The 21,563-nt window shown below is 42.0% G+C and overlaps 1 protein-coding gene across 1 annotated transcript in view; it reads left to right on the forward strand.

Moving 5' to 3' along the window:
* Nucleotides 1-21,563, forward strand: part of DCDC2C (doublecortin domain containing 2C) — a 289,074-nt gene that overhangs the window by 14,941 nt on the left and 252,570 nt on the right. The window contains exon 4 of the mRNA XM_075595053.1: nt 18,645-18,776. Within this exon, the coding sequence (XP_075451168.1) occupies nt 18,645-18,776 (132 nt within the window). The remainder of the gene's footprint in view (nt 1-18,644; nt 18,777-21,563) is intronic.

A 21,563-nucleotide genomic window follows, 5' to 3' on the forward strand; every position in this document is an offset into this window, starting at 1 on the left:
ACTCAGCAACACTACTACCCACTTCCTCTACCCCCAACAACGCCCCCCAACACATTCAGTACAGTAATGGGCAAAATGACTATTATCCAGGTATGGTTAATAGCTCACTTGCCCATTCAAAATAAAACATTAGCCAGCCAGCATAAATAACGTAAATAAAACTTTCTACTTACCCTTCCCATCATGATGGACTGACCGCGCTGAGCGAGCGGTGCTTCTGACGACCCTGTGTCGCGCGACCCAAGCTTGGTGCTTGGGGAGACACTTCGGTTTGATTTTTGAGTGCAGAGTATGGTCACATGACCCTCCTCTGACCAATGGGGAGAGAGAGGAGGGAAGGGGGGGAGAGAGGAGGGAAGGGGGGAGAGAGAGGAGGGAAGGGGGGAGAGAGAGGAAGGACGGGGGAGAGAGAGGAGGGAAGGGGGGGGAGAGAGGAGGGAAGGGGGGAGAGAGAGGAGGGAAGGGGGGAAGAGAGAGGGGGGGGAGGAAGAGGGGAGAGAGAGACGGGAGAGGAAGAGGGGAGAGAGAGACGGGAAGGGGGGAGAGAGGAGGGAAGGGAGAGAGAGAGGAAGGAAGGGGGGAGAGAGGAGGGAAGGGGGGGGGGGGGGTGAGAGGAGGGAAGGGGGGGAGAGGGGAGGGAAAGGGGGAGAAAAAATGGAGGGACACACATACACAGAGACACACACACACACACAGCCAGACACACACACAGCGAGACACACACACAGCCCTGATCCAGCCAATGACACGCCCCCCCTGCTCTTAAAATGTTGCAGGACAGCCGATCACTCATGCTTGGAGAGCTTGTGACGTCACAGCTCTCAAGCATGAGCGAGCTCAGCAGCAGCGTGGCCGCAGCCTAACAATAATATATTGTAATTGAACTGGTAAGCGCTGGTCCAGAAAAAGGAGAAGCACATTCACAATAAGGAGCAAGTGCTTGTATCATGGGGTTAATGCATGCTGTTCAGAATTCTCAGGCGATTTCTAGCCATGTTCAAACAGGCTTGAGGGGGACTCTCCTATAGCTTTGGTAGATTCATCTGAATTGTTTTGAGAGAAGAGTATAAGTTTTTGATCCAGGGAAAAAAGAGCTGTTTTTCCCTTATGAACTTCTGGAGTAACATACAGTATGAACTAGGACATTCTGCCATCATCAGATACTGTGTCAGCCTGTGTCCTGCAGATAGAAATGGTTTCTCAGAGCCAAGCTTGTATTCTGACCCGGTGAAAATGGAATAATATTTATGACCTGGATGTACAGAGCAAGAGACAGCCTCCAGTAAAGGTGAGAGGAGTCATTGATTTTTTGGTAATCTTGATGGATCGTTGCGACCCAGGGAACTGAGCGCGTTTTCTCTATTTTCAGCTCCAGATTGAAAGACAGGATTTTATTCTTGTACTTGCAGTGAATCTTGGTAACAGAATTTTGAGCTAGGTTGATCCTTATGCTTCAGGCAGCTCTGTCAGTTTGTTGAGACAGAATGCCTTTCAATGCAGCAAACTTTTTTTAAGGGAGGAGAAGAAATGGTTAATGGGTTCCATAATTGCTTGAATCGAGCAGTCAACCTCCCTTTTGGCAGAAGCAGCTCTAGCAATATTTGCCCTCTGGAACCAGCGTTTATCTCTTGCCTGTATATCTTCTCCTCTCATAGGGCTGTCTGACCTCACATCAGTGCCTCCTAACGCTATCACAACTGCTGCGGTTTACATATACTGCGAAAAAGTATAACAAGGGTTTTTCCAACAGTCAGAATACATACATATACAGGAACTTATTTATGTTACAGCTTGGTTTTCCCACTCTCAGCAGAGATCGGATGGCCCTCCTGCAGTCTCTGCAAAGTCTGCTCTGGAATGAAGGCCTCAACGTAGGCCTCACTTTTAAAAATTATAAATGGACTACCGGGGTAGACCTAAATCAGACAATATAGATCTTTTTGGAGAGCTTCCTTTCCGACTGGCACCTTTTTGTGGTCCGAAAAGGAGGATGCCAGTAGATGGGGATTGTCCATATGGAGAGACAAAGCTAAGCAGCCATCTTGGTGTGCGTGCCACCCGGAAGTCTCAACTTTGATGTATTTTGTAATATAAATCACATAGTGGCCAGCTAGCCATGGGCAACCTATTACTAGCTGCAAAGGGGTAATATAGACCTCACGCTACACTAACAACCCCTCTTGCCTACCAAAGCAATCCAATGGTTTACTTGATATAACCAATCGGATATCTTGATTCTACCACATGGTTCAAACCACGTGTTATGTGAGGCTGACTGGCCCGATAGAAGGGCCAAAACCCAACGTAACATAGTCACCAGTCGAAGGAGAACAGTGAGGACTGGGTTGCAGTCATGAACAAATGTCGCATGGACCCTCAACCAAGACGGATGTCCTTGAATTGTATTTCAGCCATCAAGTGTCCATTTAGATTGCGTTGTCTTTTTTGGGGTTATGTTTTTTTATGATTGGCCATCGGACCTTTGTGGATTAGTTCTTGGGAATCCAAGACCCTAAAAGGGGATGAGGCTCCAATACATGGATGAGATAAGTAAGTTTCATGTGTTTCATTTACCCCTTTGGTGACAATTAGAATACCTAGGCTCTCCATTTTGTAAAGTTAATTAAATGTATGTAGTCTTTCAATGGCCTGCAGTCATATTAGCCACCTTTTGGCACAGTTTAGCTCCTGGCCCACCTGGTCCCCATTTTGTAAAAAAAAAAAAAATAGGGAGTAAAAAAAACAAAAAGAAGCAGACATTGCTACTTTAAGCTTTAGGAAGCCTATTCTGCATTGCTGGTAATTAATGTGTCAGCCCAGCCACATTTATGTAGCTATAAAGCATGTTCATTGCTAGGTTTGTCCTGTATAACTTTTTAAAATGAAATGTGAATGCTGAAAAATGGTATGCTATCATCACATTAACATCTTCTAAAAAAAATAAAGATTTTAAGCATTTATAGAAAATTAGATACATATATAAAAGACAAAAAAACAGAAGCGCATGCCCCATAGTGTATTACAGTTTAATACAATATTAGGTTAGAGAGAAACCTTAAAAATGCACACTCACAAACATATCTTGGTAAAATCACAATAGTGAAAACCTGTCAACAGGAAGGGACTGGCTACTGGGCTGTGAAGCAGGACAACGGTTGAATCACCTCACCATCACTCGCCCAGATAAGGACGACCTCCGTCGAGTTCAGTCCAGATGTATATCAAATGTCCTGAGACACAGAAGGGCGGCGGGTAGGCTCCGGCAAAGCCGTAGGGAATCCTCACCTCAGCGTCTGATGTACGAGCACAAAAGCTGGCAAAACAGCTGATTTCAGAGTCCCTGGTTGAGTTCGCAATAGAGGGGCGTGGCTAGGCACACAGCATCAGGTGACGTGCCTGCTGGAGCACCAATGGAAACAGCCCTTAGATACATATATGGTTATATTTGAAAAATAAACCTCACTGCTGAAGAAAATATTCTTCCAGAATCGTAAAACATAGTAAATGTAATACTAAGCGAGTAAGAAGGAAAAGATTAGTATGTATGCCCCCTGTTGAGCAAAACATTATTTTTACAGATATGTAAAATGAGCAGGAGGGGGGTGCAAACAAAAAAGTTTGCGCACCCCTGAATTAGATGAAGAAATGAAATCGTGTTTGTGGACCTTACAGTGTTGGACTAATGTTGTACTGTATTATGGAGTCTAGCCCTAATCTTACTGCTGGGTTCGACACATTGGGTTTTTAACTACTGCTTTCCAGCATGGACACTTTGGGGATAGATCCTCAGAAATATACTAATGACTTAAAGAGAAGTTAACGTTTTATTAAGTGCTAACGGGAATCTTCAAAGGTCTCTAACGAGGTGTTAAGTGCCGTCTTTAAGCTAAGATGGCCTGCAGTTAACTTTAACAGATGTTAGTGCTAATGATATGCAAAAGAAGTGTGGACCACCACTACACATATCCACAGCAGTCCATTCAAGTTAACGCACGACTAAATGATGTGTTAATTTAGGTCATGGTTATACCTGGCATTAGGTGCTTTCAGCACTTAATGTCGGAATGCCGATAATTCTTTGGCTTTGTCCAGGATTCTGAAGTGGGCCACTTTGGCTACCTATATTGCCTTAGCATTATAAGAAGCCAAAGTGAATACCCTGCACTACTAAAAAATGTACCCACATCCTGTGTATTAATCCCTTGGAAGCCATAGTGGCCATTAAGGCATTATGCATGCCTTCATGGTCACTAAGGTAACCAAGGGGTTAATACAAATAGCCTAACTACCCTACTACCCATTGTCTGTCATAGCGGTACAACCGCTGTGGCATACAAGAGGTTAACCCACCCGCAACCCCCTCGGATGGCCTAACCTACGCCCACAACCCCCCCCCCCCCCCAAACCTAACTCCCCCCCTCAATAGCCCTATTAGCCTAAAGTGGCTAATAGGGATTTTTCCCATTCAAAAGCAATGGATAAAACATTTGAAATAAATACATACAAAATAAAATCATATAATTATAATGCAATCATTTAAATCCATTTATTGTCACTGTGGCTACCTAGGTCCTCAATGCATTGCAATATATACCTGGCATCTTCCTTATCATATGGTTACGTGAACCAGCATTACAGCCAATTTGGTAAGGAAATGGGAACTGTCATATTTAAAGCAATCAACAGACCTAACAAGTCTATTGCATACAGTAAGTTACTAAATGGTTTACATGCCACTAATGAAGGCGACTGGCACAAGTCTCCCAATATAGGGTCGCATTGCAAAAATGTATTTGAAAGCAATATTCAATTAGAGATTCAAGCAGTTCTATCAGATAAAGATAGGAGTCAAACTCCCATTACAGGCCTAACATTGCACCAGTCTGTGCTGCAAACATAAATCAAACTACATTTTTTAATGATTTTTTTTCTAGCCTTAACAGGATGTATAGAATTGAGGGTTTGAATGACATTTTAGTTGTACACTTAATGAAATCTGAAATTGGATAGAGCAGATCATAGCCTTGGCAAAGTAGGAAAATAATTAAGAATAAAAATGTAATAAGTAGGAATGCTTGATATTTGGTCATATGTATGCTATTGCAAATTCATGCTACATGGAAAAAATAAATATATAAAAATCAGGCCATTGTGAGGCAACACGAGCGAGATACCTGCGAAATATGCAAAATGCTTTGAAATGTACTTGGAGGTAAACAGATGTAGCCAAAGTTATTGCACCCCACATGCATGTATGGGGGGATATTCTTGGATATTCTGTCATCACTGCCCTTGAATCCCATGGAAAATCTGAGATATTTTTCATTATGAGTAGAGACAATAACCTTAGCTAGAGCTGAATAAGTAAATGTTCCCTCTACTACAGGGGTACACAAACTTTTCTCCCTGCGCTCCACTGCCCGCTCTCCTCCCCGGCTCGCGCCACCCCCCCCCTGCTTAGTTCCGGCGTCTTTTGGTCATGTGATGTCACATTGCCATGGCAAGACGACATCACGTGACCCCACGGCGCCATTTGACGCCGGGCTACCATGAAGACGCGTCACTGGAAGGCAAGGTGTTTGTTACAGAGGTCTTGCGCGGTCCCCCGGCATCTATACTATAATTCTAAGTTGGATTCCGTCTGTTTGTTTGTATGTCTGATATATGTTCTCACAACCCAGGGGGAGCATGAAGGAAAAAAACAACAGAAGAAACACAAACTAAGTGCAGACTGTATAATTCAGTGTGACAATATGTGAAAAACTTGGCTCTCGTGTGCAGCCTACTCACAGGATAGCAGTAGGGTATGGGCAAATACAGGATCTGTGGAGTCTGTAACTGCCGAGCCCTCCCCCAGAAAATCTTGCACACCCCTGCTCTACTACAGTCGTCTCTTCAACCCCCCCCCCCTTACTGGATCTCTTTTTATTTCGGATACCTGAGGGAAACGAGTTTTCTAGCTGTAACATTCCGGGCAATACATAAACTAGTCCATGAATATATAATTTTGTGAGTTTCCTTTGCATGTTACACGGAATTGCAAAGCTGCAACCAATGTGTGTAAAAAAGCAGTTTTTGCACGATTCAGGCATGTGTTATGGCAGGGGAGCGCAAACATTTGCAGCTGCGCCCCCCTGCCTTTCCTCCTCTGCTGCTCGCGCCCCCCTTTACCTTGATGCGGCGTCAAATGACGCTGCGGGGTTATGTGACGTAATGTGACCTGCAGCATCATTTGACGCAAGTGACGTCACATCACATGACCCCGCAGCGTCAAATGACGTTGCCATGGACACGAGTGACACCGGCAGAGTCAAGGTAAGTTTAGAGTTGCAGAGGCCTCATGCGATCCCCCTGCCCGCGCCTACCCAGACAAATCCAGCGCCCCCCACTTTGTGCACCTCTTTGTTAAGGGATTAATGAATATGGCGAAACGCAAATCCGTGTAAAAACAGTTGAAAAGGTCATAAGATGCCTCATTTACTAAGATGTGCTGGAAGGTATCTTATGGAGTAGCACTGCTTAGCAAATATGGGCCAGAATCTAGTAGAGGGAAGCTGCAAGAAATTGGGATAAGGGCTGCATGAATAACAATATGTTTAGATGTCCTTATTACATGTTCGCTTGAGGTTATAACAATCAAGGTCACAATAGCTATCACTTGTCTTGTTGTTGTCATATCTTATGTACACGTGAATTTGTAATGTTCACTTATGTTTTTAAGAATTAAAAAACAAATGATATTTTTTGTATTTTGAGTACAATTCTGTAATGCAGCATGTGACCTGTTAACCCTGTATCATACATATTATTACAATGTACAAGATCTGCTGAGAAAAGCTATTTATTTCTATTGGTTCCAATTACAACATTGGCAAAGTAGTTTGCGAACACTTTGAGCAGCCATGAATTAAATGGATTTATCTAAAAACATCAGGGGCTTTTATTTTTGGTAGACAAGCTTTCAGTCAGCAATTGAAAAACCAAATGTAATCAGTCGTGCAAAATGAAATACAGAAGGCCATATTGGTATCAATGGATGTGGAAACAGCATTTGATCAACTGTGCTAGGATTCACGAAACAGCTTCTTCATGACTGCCTATTTGCCACAAACTTTAGAATGTGGATTGATGGAAAATACATTATTTTCCTTCAGCAAAAAAAAGAAAATGAATGGTGCACTTTCAGCTTTATGATACAAAACGTAAGCAGACCGGGTTGACATTTGTCTTAGTTATTGTATGCTTTGATAATAGAACCATTATCTATAATACTGGGGAAGATTTAAACATGAACACTAATGGAATAAAGACAGGAGATAATGAATATTAGGTTGTATTGTTGATTTATAGTTACATGGCATTTTTTTTATCAGTCATTTTTAAGTGATCCTACTTTCTGCTAATTGTAATAGAACATAAAACATGGGTAACCTGGCTGGGTTTTCAACTATCCATGAGTATTGAATACTAAATGTAAAAGTCGAGAGTGAGATATTTGGTTAGATATGGGCAAATGTAAACCAGTAATCATGTTCTGGACTAGGACATTCATTTGCTTTACCGTTTGTGTACCGTATGTATGTAGGCGATGGCTTTGGCTTTTCTATTTGCCACCATACTATATCAGGGCTGAGGGTAATAAGTCCTATAGGCCGGTAACAGATTTCCAGATAAGGAGATAAGGAGGAAAGGGAGTGGATGTTGGTGTCTACTAGAGATGTGCGTATGTCTTCCAAATGCAGTTGCAAAATTGTTAAAAAAAAATGTTGTCAATTTGTCAATTTTCTCCTCAACCTTATTATACCCAGACCCAGTATCTGAGTGTGGGTTGCACCCAGGCACTGAGAGTGACATAGCACTTACTATACACCTGCTGACTCTTGCCCTCTCACCTCTAAAACCTCTCACTCACTGGCCCACCTCTCTGGAATGCCCTTCCCCTTAAAGCAGCAATTCAAGCCGCTGTTTAAAAAATAAATAAAATATCCATTCAATATGTGCATCAATACAATCTGCACATGACACGTGCTTTGCTAAGTTGCCGATTGATCCGTTCTCCTGTGATTAATCAGCGAAGATTCGGCTCGGCAGTTAACTAAATCCCTGTCAGTGCATCAGAAGAGGACAAAGATGCAAAGTTCTGTGGGGAAGATCATGTGACCAGGCAGTTACTAGATACAATTGGTTCACTGCTAGAGAGAGGGCAGGGCTCAAACAGGGATATGCCAAAGCCTGTTTCAGAAGAGGAAGGGGGTGTGACTTTGTAAATGGTTGCTATAGAAACAAAAAATGCTTGTTACGTTATATTATAGATCTAAAAGGATACTTTCTTTTATTACACAGTTTAATAGAGAACATTGTTCTATTAAAAGGATCATCTATAAACACTGGGGGATATTAAAATTAGATCCCATTTTGGGCCCATTAATTAAATCTAAACCTGATATAGTGTTTAGAAGGGCCCAACATTTAAAGGGAATTTTGGCTCCTAGCCAGGTTAAAACTGTAAGTAGAGTACCTATGGATTTTAAGGCACAGTTTGGTTTTATTGGCAATTATAAGTGCGGAAAATGCAAAGCCTGCAACCATATGAAAATGGAAAAACATGCTGTATCATCAGTAACAAAAAATAAATACCCAATTCAATTCATCTATTGCCTCACAACACATGTTGTATATTGTAACCTCAATGAACTGAAGCAACGTTGTAAAGAAGAGTGGGCCAAAATTCCTCCACAACGATGTGAGAGACTGATAAAGTCATACAGAAAATGATTACTTCAAGTTATTGCTGCTAAAGGTGGTTCTACAAGCTATTGAATCATAAGGTATACTTAATTTTTCACACATTACTTCTCCATTTTGGCTTTATTTTTGTTAAATAAATCATGACACAGTGTAATATGTCATGTGTTGTTGTTCATCCGAGGTTGTATTTACCTAATATTTAGACTTGTTAAGGAACAGATGATTGTTATTATGTCCTGATATGTAAAACCATGGAATTCAAAGAGGGTGTACTTTCTTTTTCACACCACTGTATATATGTTATTTTGTTCTTCCTTCTTCCTCTCTGGGTGGAATGTCTTTTTGTCCTGGTGTTATCCTTTCTTCTGACTCGGATCTGATATTCTAGTCTTATACATACACCAGTCTAACAGATCTTAAAGGTTATGAATTAAACATTACTCTTTGTTTTCACCCCTCCCGGTAATGCATTGCGGTCTCTTGTCCTGCCTCCTCTCTTTGACCCGTGCTGAGGCGTGCTGCTGCTCGGCACTGAGCCCCTGCAGCCGCAATGAGAGCGGCTTTAGCAGGGGCTCGCGCAGGCGTCCGCACGCTTGGGGAAGCGTGTGTCGCACACAGTTTTCAAATTTGGCGCTCGCCGGAGCGCAGGGCCGGTCATGTGATCAGTTCACCCAATGAGGGCGAACCAGCTCCGTGACGTCACTGGCCCGCCCCCAGACCCGCCCACGGACGGCGCGCTGTGTAAGGCCAGGGAAAGCACCGCTTTCCCTGAGCCTCAGCGCGCCTCAGCCCGGACAAAATCACTATGTCCCAGGCCTTACTCATCTTTTATCTCCTCTCCTTGCTGTCTTTTTCCTCCTCCTACTCACCTTGCTGTCTCTCCTCCCTTGTCTTTGCACACCCTCATACACCATGTGCACACTGCTCTAAATTCCTTCCTCCTCATCATCCCTTTGTCTCTCTCCGCACCTTGCTGTCTATTTCCCCTCCTTGCTGTCTCTCCTCCCCTCCTTCCTGTCTCCCCTCCCCTCCTTTCTGTCTGTCCTCCCGTCCTTGCTGTCTGTCCTCCCGTCCTTGCTGTCTCTCCTCCCCGTCTCATCCTCTCCTTGCTGTCTCTCTCTGTGTCTCCCTTCTGGCTCCTTTCCTTGAGGAGGCATTCCAGTTGTTGCAGACATCCGCCTTTTATACCTATAGATATTTCAGAATGTACATATATGTATGTATGTATGTATGTATATATAAAAGTTTGTGAACCCCTTAGGATTTTCACATATTTCAAACCTAAAATGTTATTAGATCTTAATCCAAGTCCTAATAATAGGGAAGTATAACTTGAACAAATTACACAAGAACATGATACTTTTTCAACATTTATTTATCCACAAATGATTCAACATTCAATACCCATGTGTGAAAAAGTATGTGATCCTTCAGATTCAGTACCTGGTTGCACCCCCTTGAGCAGAAATGACTTCAACTAAGTGTTTCCTGTATCTGCTGGTTAGTCTTTTACATCGGGTTTGGGGAATTTGGGCCCATTCCTCTTTACAGAACTGCTTCAACTCAGTGACATTTGAGGGTTTCTTTGCATTGACAGCTCGCTTCATGTCTTGCCAAAACATTTCGATGGAGTTTAGGTCCGGACTTTGACTATGCCATCTAAAATGTGGAATTTCTTCTCCAGTCATTCTTTTGTAGATCTGCTTGTTTAGGATCATTGTTCTGCTGCATGACACACTTTCGCTTCAGCTTCAGCTCACGGACGGATGGCCTGACATTCTCCTCTAGAATCTTCTGATACAATGCAGAACTCATGGTTGTGTCAATGGCAAGTCTTTCAAGTCCTGAGGCAGCAAAGCAGCCCCAAACCATAACACTCCCACACCATGCTTGATGGTTGGAATTAGGTTTTTCCGCTTGAATGCAGTTTTTTTTTTGCCAAACATATTGTTTCTCATTGAGGCCAGAAAGTTCTACCTGTGAATCGTCTGTCCATAGAACATTGTTCCAGAAGACTTGTGGATGTGCTCTTTGGGGAACTTAAGACAGGCAGCAATGTTCTTTTTAGAGAGCAGTAGTTTCCTCCAATCTATCCTTCCATGAACATCAGTCTTGTACAGTTTTTTTTCTAATAGCTGAGTCATGAAGACTCATAGCCATGGCAAGAGTGTCCTGCAGATGCTTGGATGTTACTCTGGTGTTCTTTTTGACTCCCTGGATGTTTTGCCGGTTTGTTCTTGGAGAGATTTTGGTAGGACGACCGCTCCTGGGTAGATTGATTGTGGTCCTGAACTTTCTCCATTTGTAGACTCTCTGTCTGACAGTGGATTGGGGTAGCCGCAATCCTTAGAAATGGTTTTGTACAGGTGCTCCGATGAGTATTCTAAAACTTGCCTTTAACGTGCCTTGGAAAATCTGAGGCTATCATTAACAAGATCCAGGTACATGCTGGGTACATGCTGCAACATTTCAGTGACATTACTGCAGAGACTAATGGCCCATCGGATTAACACAGCAGGGGTCCCTGGCAGTCCCATTCAGTTTGAATGGGACTGCCAGGGACCCCCGCTGTTAATCCGATGGGCCATTAGTCTGTCTGCAGAAATGTCACTGAAATGTTGCAGCATGTACCCAGCATGTACCCAGGATGTACCTGGGTCTTGTTGGTGATTGCCCCAGATTTGTTTTAGAATACTCGTCAGCACTACACTATGCCTTGCTAGACTGATGAGCATCAATAACTGCTTTTCTGAAGTCATCAGAAATTTATTTTGATCGTGGCCTGTATGGTGACAACCAAACTCACAAAGTTTCTGATCTTTATATATGGTGGGCCTTGCAAACTCCCCTCTGAAGATCTACCTCATTTTTAAAATACCTGGTATAATTATCCCCTTAAATTTAGCAGATAAAACCAGGGGTTCTCTTACTTTTGCACATACCCTGGCTCTTAATTACTCATTGTTTATTTAATTCATTCATCGTTTTGTTTCAAAAGACACGGAATTGGTTAATATAAACCCTAGTCGATATTTAAGAAAAGACTGGTTTTGATTCAAGAAGGTTATCATGAAAAAATGATGGAATTTCCGTAATTATCATTGGGGTTCACAACCTTTTTCTCATCACTGTATATTAGCACAATATATAGGTCCTCTCTGACATGCCTTTCTATGTTGGACTGTCTGGCAACACATGTATTTTGAGTAAACAGGACACAGGAATGTCATTGTTGCTGTTTTATTAGCCGCAAGCTAAAACTGACACCTGACCTTTTAAAGCTGCAGTTCAGTCAATATCCTGCTTGTGTGTTTTTTTTTAATAAATCAGTTCTGTAGTAAGAAAAAATACTTTTAGCATTTTCTGTTTTTAAAAAAACAACTTTGAAAGACCATTTTTCTTGTATTCTATTTTAACAACCATTTGCTAAGGCACTGCCCCTTCATGTCCTGTCACAAGCCCTGGCACACCCCTTTGTCAGCCCTGCCCTCCCTCTAGCACATGTCAGTGCAGGAGTGGTCATGAATATTCATGAGCTTCCACTGAGACACAGAAGCAGAAGAAAAACAGATCCCTTCACTAATTATGTCACCAAAGTTCACCGATCAATACATGGAGAACGAATTGACCTGCAGCTATACAGTTCTTTAGGTAATTAGAGATTGCCCACATGAAACTATTGAAGTAAAAAAATAAATTAAAAAAAAAAAGACTGAACTGCAGCTTTAAGAAGCAAAAACCCAAATCATAAAATCAAAACCTGTCTCACTCCCAGAGCACTGGCAAAGATCTTATTACTTGTTGGCCTCACCAACCTAGAAATAACTAATTTTCCAGGCAGGCCCAGCTAAACCAGGTCTTGAAAGCTCCCCCATCCCCACAGTATTTCACAGTTTACTGCAGCAGTAAGGTTGCTTCTCTAAGCACAAGGATTCATCATCGTTTATTTTTTAAGTAAACACAGGTTTCCACTTAAGGGGGCATCGCAATACTTTACAGTCAGTTTGAGAAAAACTACAATTGTTTTGTTACACATGAGACAGGCAGGAAAAGCCAAAATTATAATAAAACATGGTTACCTTAAATGAAAAAAGGTTATACTGTACATTCACTTTGCAGACATTTCATGGACAGTTAGCGATATGATTATGGGCATAAGTAACATTTACAGACAGGGTTAAAATTGTGGTAGAAGAGGCAGGATAGGTATGCACAGTGTTGTTAGAACAGGCCCTGCCTCACGGAACTCACAATCTATAGCCAGGGTCAGTTGAAATATTGGGTACAGGGGATGAGAGTGTTGATGAGTTTCAGAATGCAAAATAACAGCTGCAAGATTAGCAGACATCAGCGAACGGCAGCAAACAGTGACACCCTTTGGCTGACGCCTTTGAGGTGACTCGGGTTCTATGCCCCAGAAGTAGAATGAAACAGCAGCATTGCACAGACCTGGACCTCACGGCAGACATGCAGGGGTGAGGAACACGATTCTTCCAAACAGGGCTTTTCCTCCTGACCCTGGGAGCCGCAGCAAATGCTTCACCCGCCCCCCGCATGCTCAGCGAAGATCTGTTCCTTTAACAATGCTTGTTTATATACAGTAGAGGCAACTCTTATTCTAACATTTGCTTTAAACTAGCCGGGTTACATTCAGGGTATGTGCTGGGTATGTTCTGGGCTAGTTTGAGGCAAGTTTAAAACATTTCTGCATTGACTAACGACCCATAGGATTAACACAGCAGGGATCCCTGGCAGTCCAATTCAGTTTGAATGGGACTGCCAGGGACCCCCGCTGTTAATCTGATAGGCCATTAATCAATGCAGAAATGCTGGGGCTAGTTTAAGGAAAGTTTAAGGCATGTATTCAGAATGTACCTGGGTGTACCTGGGTCTTTTGGGGAATTGCCACTGGTTTTTGTTAGAATAAGAGTTGCCTCTACTGTATATATATATATATATATATATATATATATATATATATATATATATATATATATATATATATATATATATAGCACTGTACCGTGTATTTGTGTCAATGGATGTAGCACTGGGCTCTGTCTGTGTTTCATGTTCTGTCTCTGGTTTTAAATATATATTACTCCTCTTTGACACTTATACGCATATATATATATATATATGTTGTGGTTATTTTGGGGGTTCAATATGAGCTTATAGGGGTTCTGTATGTTTTGCAATTCTGTTCAGCTGTTCCCTGCTGATTTGGAGGGTGGCTCCTCCTTCCCAGGTTTGAAACTCACCCCCTCCCACTTTTAAATGGTTAAAGCTCACTCCATTTCACCTTCCACACCCATGGGAACTTGCATGCAGTTTGATTGCGACAAATCTAATACAGAGTGCTTTTCTTGGTATTATACAGGTTAATAAGAGCTTCAATCAGATTTAGAACTATGCAACTAATTTTGACAGATGTATTATAAATCATTCTTCCTGGTAATGTACGGGTTATTAAGAATTTATATTAGTGTTAGGACCCTTGAGCCGTGGTCTGCCATTGGAGGGGCTCAAGGGCTTACAACACTTTGGCCAAAGGGTTAAACTAAAAGACCATTTTATTCAAAATAAATCTATCTATCTATCTATCTATCTATCTATCTATCTATCTATCTATCTATCTATCTATCTATCTATCTATCTATCTATCTATCTATCTATCTATCTATCTATCTCTCTATCTCTCTATCTCTCTCTCTATCTATCTATCTATCTATCTATCTATCTATCTATCTATCTATCTATCTATCTATCTATCTATCTAGGCACTGTACCGTGTATTTGTGTCAATGGATGTAGCACTGGGCTCTGTCTGTGTTTCATGTTCTGTCTCTGGTTTTAAATATATATTGCCATGCTCAGTAGCACTCCTCTTTGACACTTATACGCATATATATATATATGTTGTGGCAATGTTGTCTCTGGCTGGATACAATGCAGGTAGTTCAGTGGATCTCAGAAAAAGAAAAACACCCATAGTGCTGATAAAACTTTAACAATACATTTTATTAGGAAATCTCACAAATGGAGGCTTACACTCAGGTGCAGATAAACAGGCAAGGTAGCAAAAGATGTCTCTTTGTGGTGTCGCGATCTCACCGGCTCCTCGTCCGTTCGTCTCTGCCTCCGTGTCCGCATACGTCACAGCCTCGGACGTCACTTCCGGTTCCGCCAATACGTCCGTCTGCGTGTGTCAGAGGGTTCTTCTCTCTCCTCTCTCCAGACCACAATAGTGAGCTACAAACTCAATGCGTTTCGCTGTGCTAAACAGACAGTTTACTCAGGAGTTCAGCTCCCCTATGGTTTGGAGAATACTCGTTTGGCAAGACTTCTGGAACAGTCTTTTTTAAGGGTTGAGTGGAGGTTTCTGCCTCTTATTCATTATATATCACTTTTACACTAATATTGGGTGTTTTACTTTGTATACATTTGCACTTTATTTCTATTACGTTATTATCACTTGGTTTATAAGGGAGTGTCAGAGCGCCATCCAGTGTTTTTTGTTTTACTGTGTTTCAAACCTGGCAGAGTTTAGATAAAGAAAAGGAAAACAATTATGGAGAGACACAAAGTTTAATACATCCCATCATAATACAGCTGTGTATGTGTATTGGTTTATAACTCCCTAATGTCTTCTGTTGAGGCTCTCTAAGTTTCAAAGTGCACACACATGTCAAAATAGGTACAAACTATACTACCTCAATACCCATTTACTTATATACCTTTTAACATGTTAACCTATACTCCAGTGGTAAGATGGATAAAACCTGAGAACATTCCTGAGATACCTCGGATTATGCAAATAAAACAATATGTAAATGTATTTCATTGATTTATTTTGATATTTCCCTCTTTTGTCCCTCCACGTGGAGTATAGGTTAATCACTTTTGAGGTATATAATTAAATAGGCCCCAATTCTAACCCTTCCTCTCTCTTTCCCTCTGTGGCATTACATCATGTCAGGCGAAAACTGCATGCAAATGAGATATCAAACAGTGCAATTTCTATGTATAGATCATTCTTAATGAATCTGTTGAAAATGCCAGATTTTTTTCATCATGTCAAATTGCATGCAATTTTCAGGCAGTTTGCATTGACAAAAAAATACAGCTTAATGAATATGCCCCATAGACCCCCTGTACTTAATGCATTACAGAGTACTCTGGCACTGAAAGCGTTATATCTAATGTAGTAATTGCTTCATTAGTCTCATTAAGGGAGTTCTAAAGGCCATTCTCCTGGTGCCCTTTTTGAAAAATAGCATTTCTTTTAGCATGAATACTAATCTCTATTACAGCAAGAAATACAATTTCATTACACAGCCCAGCATTATTATGTTTCACCATAGGAAACATTTGAGTACAGCCAGTCAGGTTTTAAAATGTTCTCTTTCTAATTCTTCTTATTAAGCTCGCTTTCTTGGGAAAGACAAGAAGTTACACAAGGGAAATTGTTACTGATTATAAAAATGCTTTAATAACATTCTGTGCTACCAGATATACCTCACAAATCACAAAGCTGAGGGGCATAACCTGAAATATGGAATGACCATTATGTTTTCTGTTGGTCATCTTAAGGAGAAGTTCCCCCTGCTCTGTGTTTTTTTTTGTCACCCGGCCCCTTTCAAAAGAAATTCATTTATAGGGTGCACGGTGTCTCCGGAGAGGAACCACGTTCATTACAGCTCAGGGGACCCCCTGCTTCCCGAGATATTTACAGGAGAAAGGAGCCCATGTTACTGTTCCCTCCAGTGAAAACAAACTGGAGATTTTAATCTCGGTGGCCAATAGAAAGTTTCCTATTGGCCCACGTGACAAAGTGGATTTAAACCTCCATGACGTACCGGTGGCACCTTCTCTGGTATGTATCTCAGGAGGCATGGTGCATTTTTAGCTTTTCAGCTGAGCGGCTCTGTTCTTCGTGGTAGGAATGGCGGCTTAAATCACAGAACTCTTCAATCGTGTGATCAATCAAAGCTAATTCTTTACTAAGGAAATGTTATACAGTATGTGCATATGAATAATTATTTATTTTCAAAATGTAATCTTTTTCTTAGTTTTGCGATAGCAACGATTTTCAAATATGTTTGGATGTTTTAAAGTCTACTCCCAGTTCCCCACCAAAATAGCAGTTGGGCATGTCCACCCTGCACAAGCTAGTGGTTGCACCCCCTGTGCACCAGCTACCGGTTGCTCTGCACTGTGCTGCCTACTGTAGATACCCGCTCACACCTCTGAAAGAGAGAGCACTTCAGGCCCGTCCACTGAGTGGGTTTCACTCCAGTTTAGTAGGTTTCACTCATTTGTAGTATCACTATCATGAACTTGAAAGAAGTCTCATTTTCACAAACCAAAATATATCCATTAAACACTCAGTCATTTGAGTCTTTTTACCTTGCACGCTATATCGTCAGCCGACTCCTTCATTGATGAATTGACAGCACACCACGAAATTTGTCAAGGGTGACACACCTACAAAATACTCCCAAGTGGGACCGCAGCTTTGGCTAGTTATGATTATTCAGAATTCCCTTTCTTTGTATGGACTTTTTTGCCAACTTTAACTAATATCACAGTGGAGACTCATGGTAAATTGCCTCCTTTCTGTTCACTTTTAGGCCGCATCCATGGTAACCGCGCGCACGACTGTGCTCATGGCGTCACGCACGCCTGTAGCTGCAGCGATTTGTGGCCTAGGTGTAGACACGACCGGGAGGCGTGTCGGGGGCGTGGCCGTGATATCACGGAGCTGGTTCGCCCTCATTGGGTGAACCGCTCACGTGACCCAGCCATCGCGCAACAGAAATAAATGTATTTGTCTTCTGGTAAATTGCGCGCTGGTGCTCTGCATCGCGCACTCTATATCCTTCCTCATAGTGGCACGGCATTTTGATCGTTCTGCCCGCGCTCATCATGGATGCGGCCTTAATTGTACAGTTCCATATAGTTCAACATTATTCTTTATTCTTGTGTGTGTTTTCATCCTAGAAATATACTTCTTTGTTATACTATTCATGTAAAATAAATACTAAAACATGGATGTCATATTTCTTTTCATACAGTATGTTCCCATTCAAAAACTGCTGCCATATTTGGAACAACTATTGCGTTCTTTACTCCTATTAATGCTTTTGCTGCAATGCATTGCTGTGTCCTGTCAATGAAAGTGTTATGTTTCTAAACTATTATGGTATATGATGCACATACTGTACTCCAAGATATTAAAAATTCAGTAAATTATATATTTATAATTGACTTGTAGAATGCTTTCACTTTATTGCTACTTTGAATGAATGTTGCTAAATGGTTCTTCTCAATTAACTCATGACACATCATTCCAGTACCAAGCAATTTTCAGGTGAAGGTTTTTCAAGCAGGACCGAGTTTCATCTTTTGTTAGCTGATATCTTAGTAACCAGTGGGAAACTAGACATCTTCCATTAAAAACATTGCTGTCATGCAGGTTACACTTGAGTAAGAAGCTGCTCTGTTATTTTGGGCGGTAGTCAGAAATCAATTGATTCCATTACCCTTTAAAAGAATTCACATTATTTCCTTTGGGAATCACAAGGACATTTTCAGATAGAAACAGAGAATGTAATTTAATTTTGAGAAGCTGTTTCCTACTTGTGCATACAGCATTTCACTTTTGGATTCTTAATGATTTAAGCATAAGAATAGAGTAGAATATGTCATTTATATAAAGCATAATAATAAAATAATGTTGTAATTACATTTAAAAATAGGTCTTTTGTTCAGTCAGTAATAGAATCAGTAGTGATTTCATTGTCATAGTTTTTAACCTGTATTTTTACAACCCCTTATTTGTAAGCTTACTTATTATCCTTAATTTCTTATTTTTTGTTTCCCTCCATTCGCAGTGTTTTTACTAATGGAGATATACTAGTACCACCTATACGAATGGTAATACCGAAGTATACACTTCAAGATTTAGATCGTGTTCTTTCGCTACTGACTCAGAAGGTTAACGTTCGTACTGGAGCAGTGCAAAGGTAACATGCAATTCACAAGCAAAAATAGTAGACTATGCAATTTGCCTATTGAAATGTAAACTGGATTAGAGATTATAAATAACTATAGCAGATCTTAAAGGTTATATTAATTAAACATTCATCACCAATGTGACCGCTACACTACTCTCCATTGTCCGTGTGCTCCTATACCTCTCCTCCCCATCGCCCCTATACCTCTCCTCCCCATCACCCATGTGCCCCCTGTTTATCCCCATCACCAGTTTGACCCCTACGTCTCCCCCATCAACCGTGTGACCCCTACATACCCCCCCCCCAAACCTGTCCCCTCCCTATAACAACCACCCTCTCCTTCGCTGTCAAGGGACGCTCGTCTCCTCCGCCGCCTCCTATCCGCATCCTTAATTTCTCTAAGCAAATCAGCCACTGGGTGTTGTACCTGGCAGGCTTTATATCTGGCACATGACAACATACTGGCGATATCATAATGAGTTGCAAACATCTTGCACAGCCTTTGTATGAAAACATACCTAAAGCCTTATCCAGTGTGTGTATATATGTGTGTGTGTGTGTGTGTGTGTGTGTGTGTGTGTGTGTGTGTGTGTGTGTATGTATGTATGTATGTATCTATGTATGTATATATATATATATATATATATATATATATGTATATGTATGTATTGTGACAAACGGCTTACTCCGGGGCTCCGCCGCCTGTCCGGGACTATTAGAACACGGTCTTTTAGGGTGTGTTAAATGACGAGGCGTCACGTGCTGTTCCTTTAAACAGGCTATGCCTGGTTTATTCAGTCCCAGGCACTGAGACTGCCACAGTGCATACAATAGAAACACAGTAAAACAAAAAGCTGCTCACCTGAGCGATAACTTAACTTAGATTTCCCTAACTCAGGGTGGAAGTGGCTTTTCCACTTCCAACAACAAAATAAGTAACCTTGCAGTTTTTAGACAAAACGAACAGAATCATTTAACCTGTTTGGGAAGAGGCTTTTCCCCTCTCTGCTTCCAGCAGCCTTCCTGTCTCCAGGCTCTTGGGGGAGAGGGGAAAGGAAACAGGAAATCTGTCTTAAGTACCTGATTTCCAATAAGCAGGACAGGTGACAGAAATCAGGCAGCAAACAAACTCTGGTCTGGATCCCTCATCCCTCAGTTCCAGCACTTGCAAAACTGTGGGATGGAGTGCATGTATTATGAGGCTGCACTGTTCAGCCTAAACAGGACAGAAACTGTTCAGTATCCTGGGAGCCCTATATATGGAATTTATTACCTCCCCCTGGTTTCTGTCACATATCCTCCCCCCCAGCTCAGACCCCGAGGGATGAGCGACCATGGATATTAGGGAGTGCATCCTTGACATCCCGTCAGCGTTGCCATGTTTGTGCCCTGACCTGTGTTCCACAGAAAATTTAAAGGGTTGTAGGCTTAGGAACCACCTGGTCACTCTATCATTCTTCTCTCTGTTTTGACACATCCAGGTAAGGGGTGCATGATCTGTGACCAACCGGAATTTTCTCCCCAACAGATAGTATTTGAGCGTCTCTACAGCCCACTTTATTGCAAGACACTCTTTCTCGACTATGGAGTAATTTTTCTCCTGGGGATTTAGTTTCCTACTTAAATAAAGGATGGGGTGCTCCTCACCTTGAGACTCCTGGGAGAGTACCGCCCCCAGCCCTACCTCAGATGCGTCGGTTTGGACTACGAACTCTTTGGAGGTCAGGTGTGACCAACACTGGTTGGGCACAGAGAGCTTCTTTCAGGCTTCTAAAGGCCTGTTCGGTTTCGGGGGACCACTTTACCATTAGCGGTCCTCTTGCTTTTGTGAGGTCGGTTAGTGGGGTTGCCTTAGTTGCAAAATTGGGAATAAACTTTCTATAGTACACAATTAATCCCAAAAAGGTCCTTACTTGTTTTTTTGTAACTGGCCTTGGCCAATTTTGTATCGCCTCTACTTTGAGTGTTTGGGGTTTGAGTAAACCTCTGCCAATAGAATACCCCAGATACTTGGCCTCCTCCAGACCAATAGTGCATTTAGCGGGGTTAGCAGTTAGTCCAGCAAACCGAACTGCGTCGAGCACGGCTTGGACCTTTGGAAGGTGGGATTGCCAATCTTCACTATGAATTACTACATCATCCAGGTAGGCGGCAGCATACCGAGCATGTGGTTTTAAAATTTTATCCATCATTCTTTGGAATGTGGCGGGAACTCCATGTAAGCCAAAAGGTAGCACGTATACTGAAAGAGGCCGTCTGGGGTTGAGAAGGCTGTCTTTTCTTTTGCCCTTTCTGTGAGGGGAACCTGCCAGTACCCTTTTGTTAGGTCTAGGGTTGTGAGATATCGGGCTTTGCCCAGTCTCTCTACAAGTTCATCCACCCTGGGCATAGGATAAGTATCAAATTTTGACACCGCATTAAGTTTCCGGTAGTCATTACAAAACCTTGTTGAACCGTCTGGCTTTGGGACTAAAACTATAGGGCTGTTCCACCCACTTTGGGATTCCTCAATTACGCCTAGTTTTAACATTTTTTTAACCTCTAAACTTATAGCCTCTCTTTTGGCCTCTGGGATTCGGTACGGTTTAAGGTTAACTCGGACCCCCGGTTCAGAGACTAGGTCATGTTCAATTACGCTAGTTCTACCTGGCTGTGTAGAGAAGACTTCTTTGTTTCTTCTCACTAAATTCTGGACCTCTCGTTTCTGATGAACGGACAGGGTTTCAGCTATGCTAACCTCTGGGTCAGTTTCTCGATTCCCTGACGGACCTGGGGGTACTAGGGTTAACAAAACCT

This window comes from Ascaphus truei, chromosome 4 (genome assembly GCF_040206685.1).
Source record: "Ascaphus truei isolate aAscTru1 chromosome 4, aAscTru1.hap1, whole genome shotgun sequence".
NCBI classification, from domain to species: Eukaryota; Metazoa; Chordata; class Amphibia; order Anura; family Ascaphidae; genus Ascaphus; species Ascaphus truei.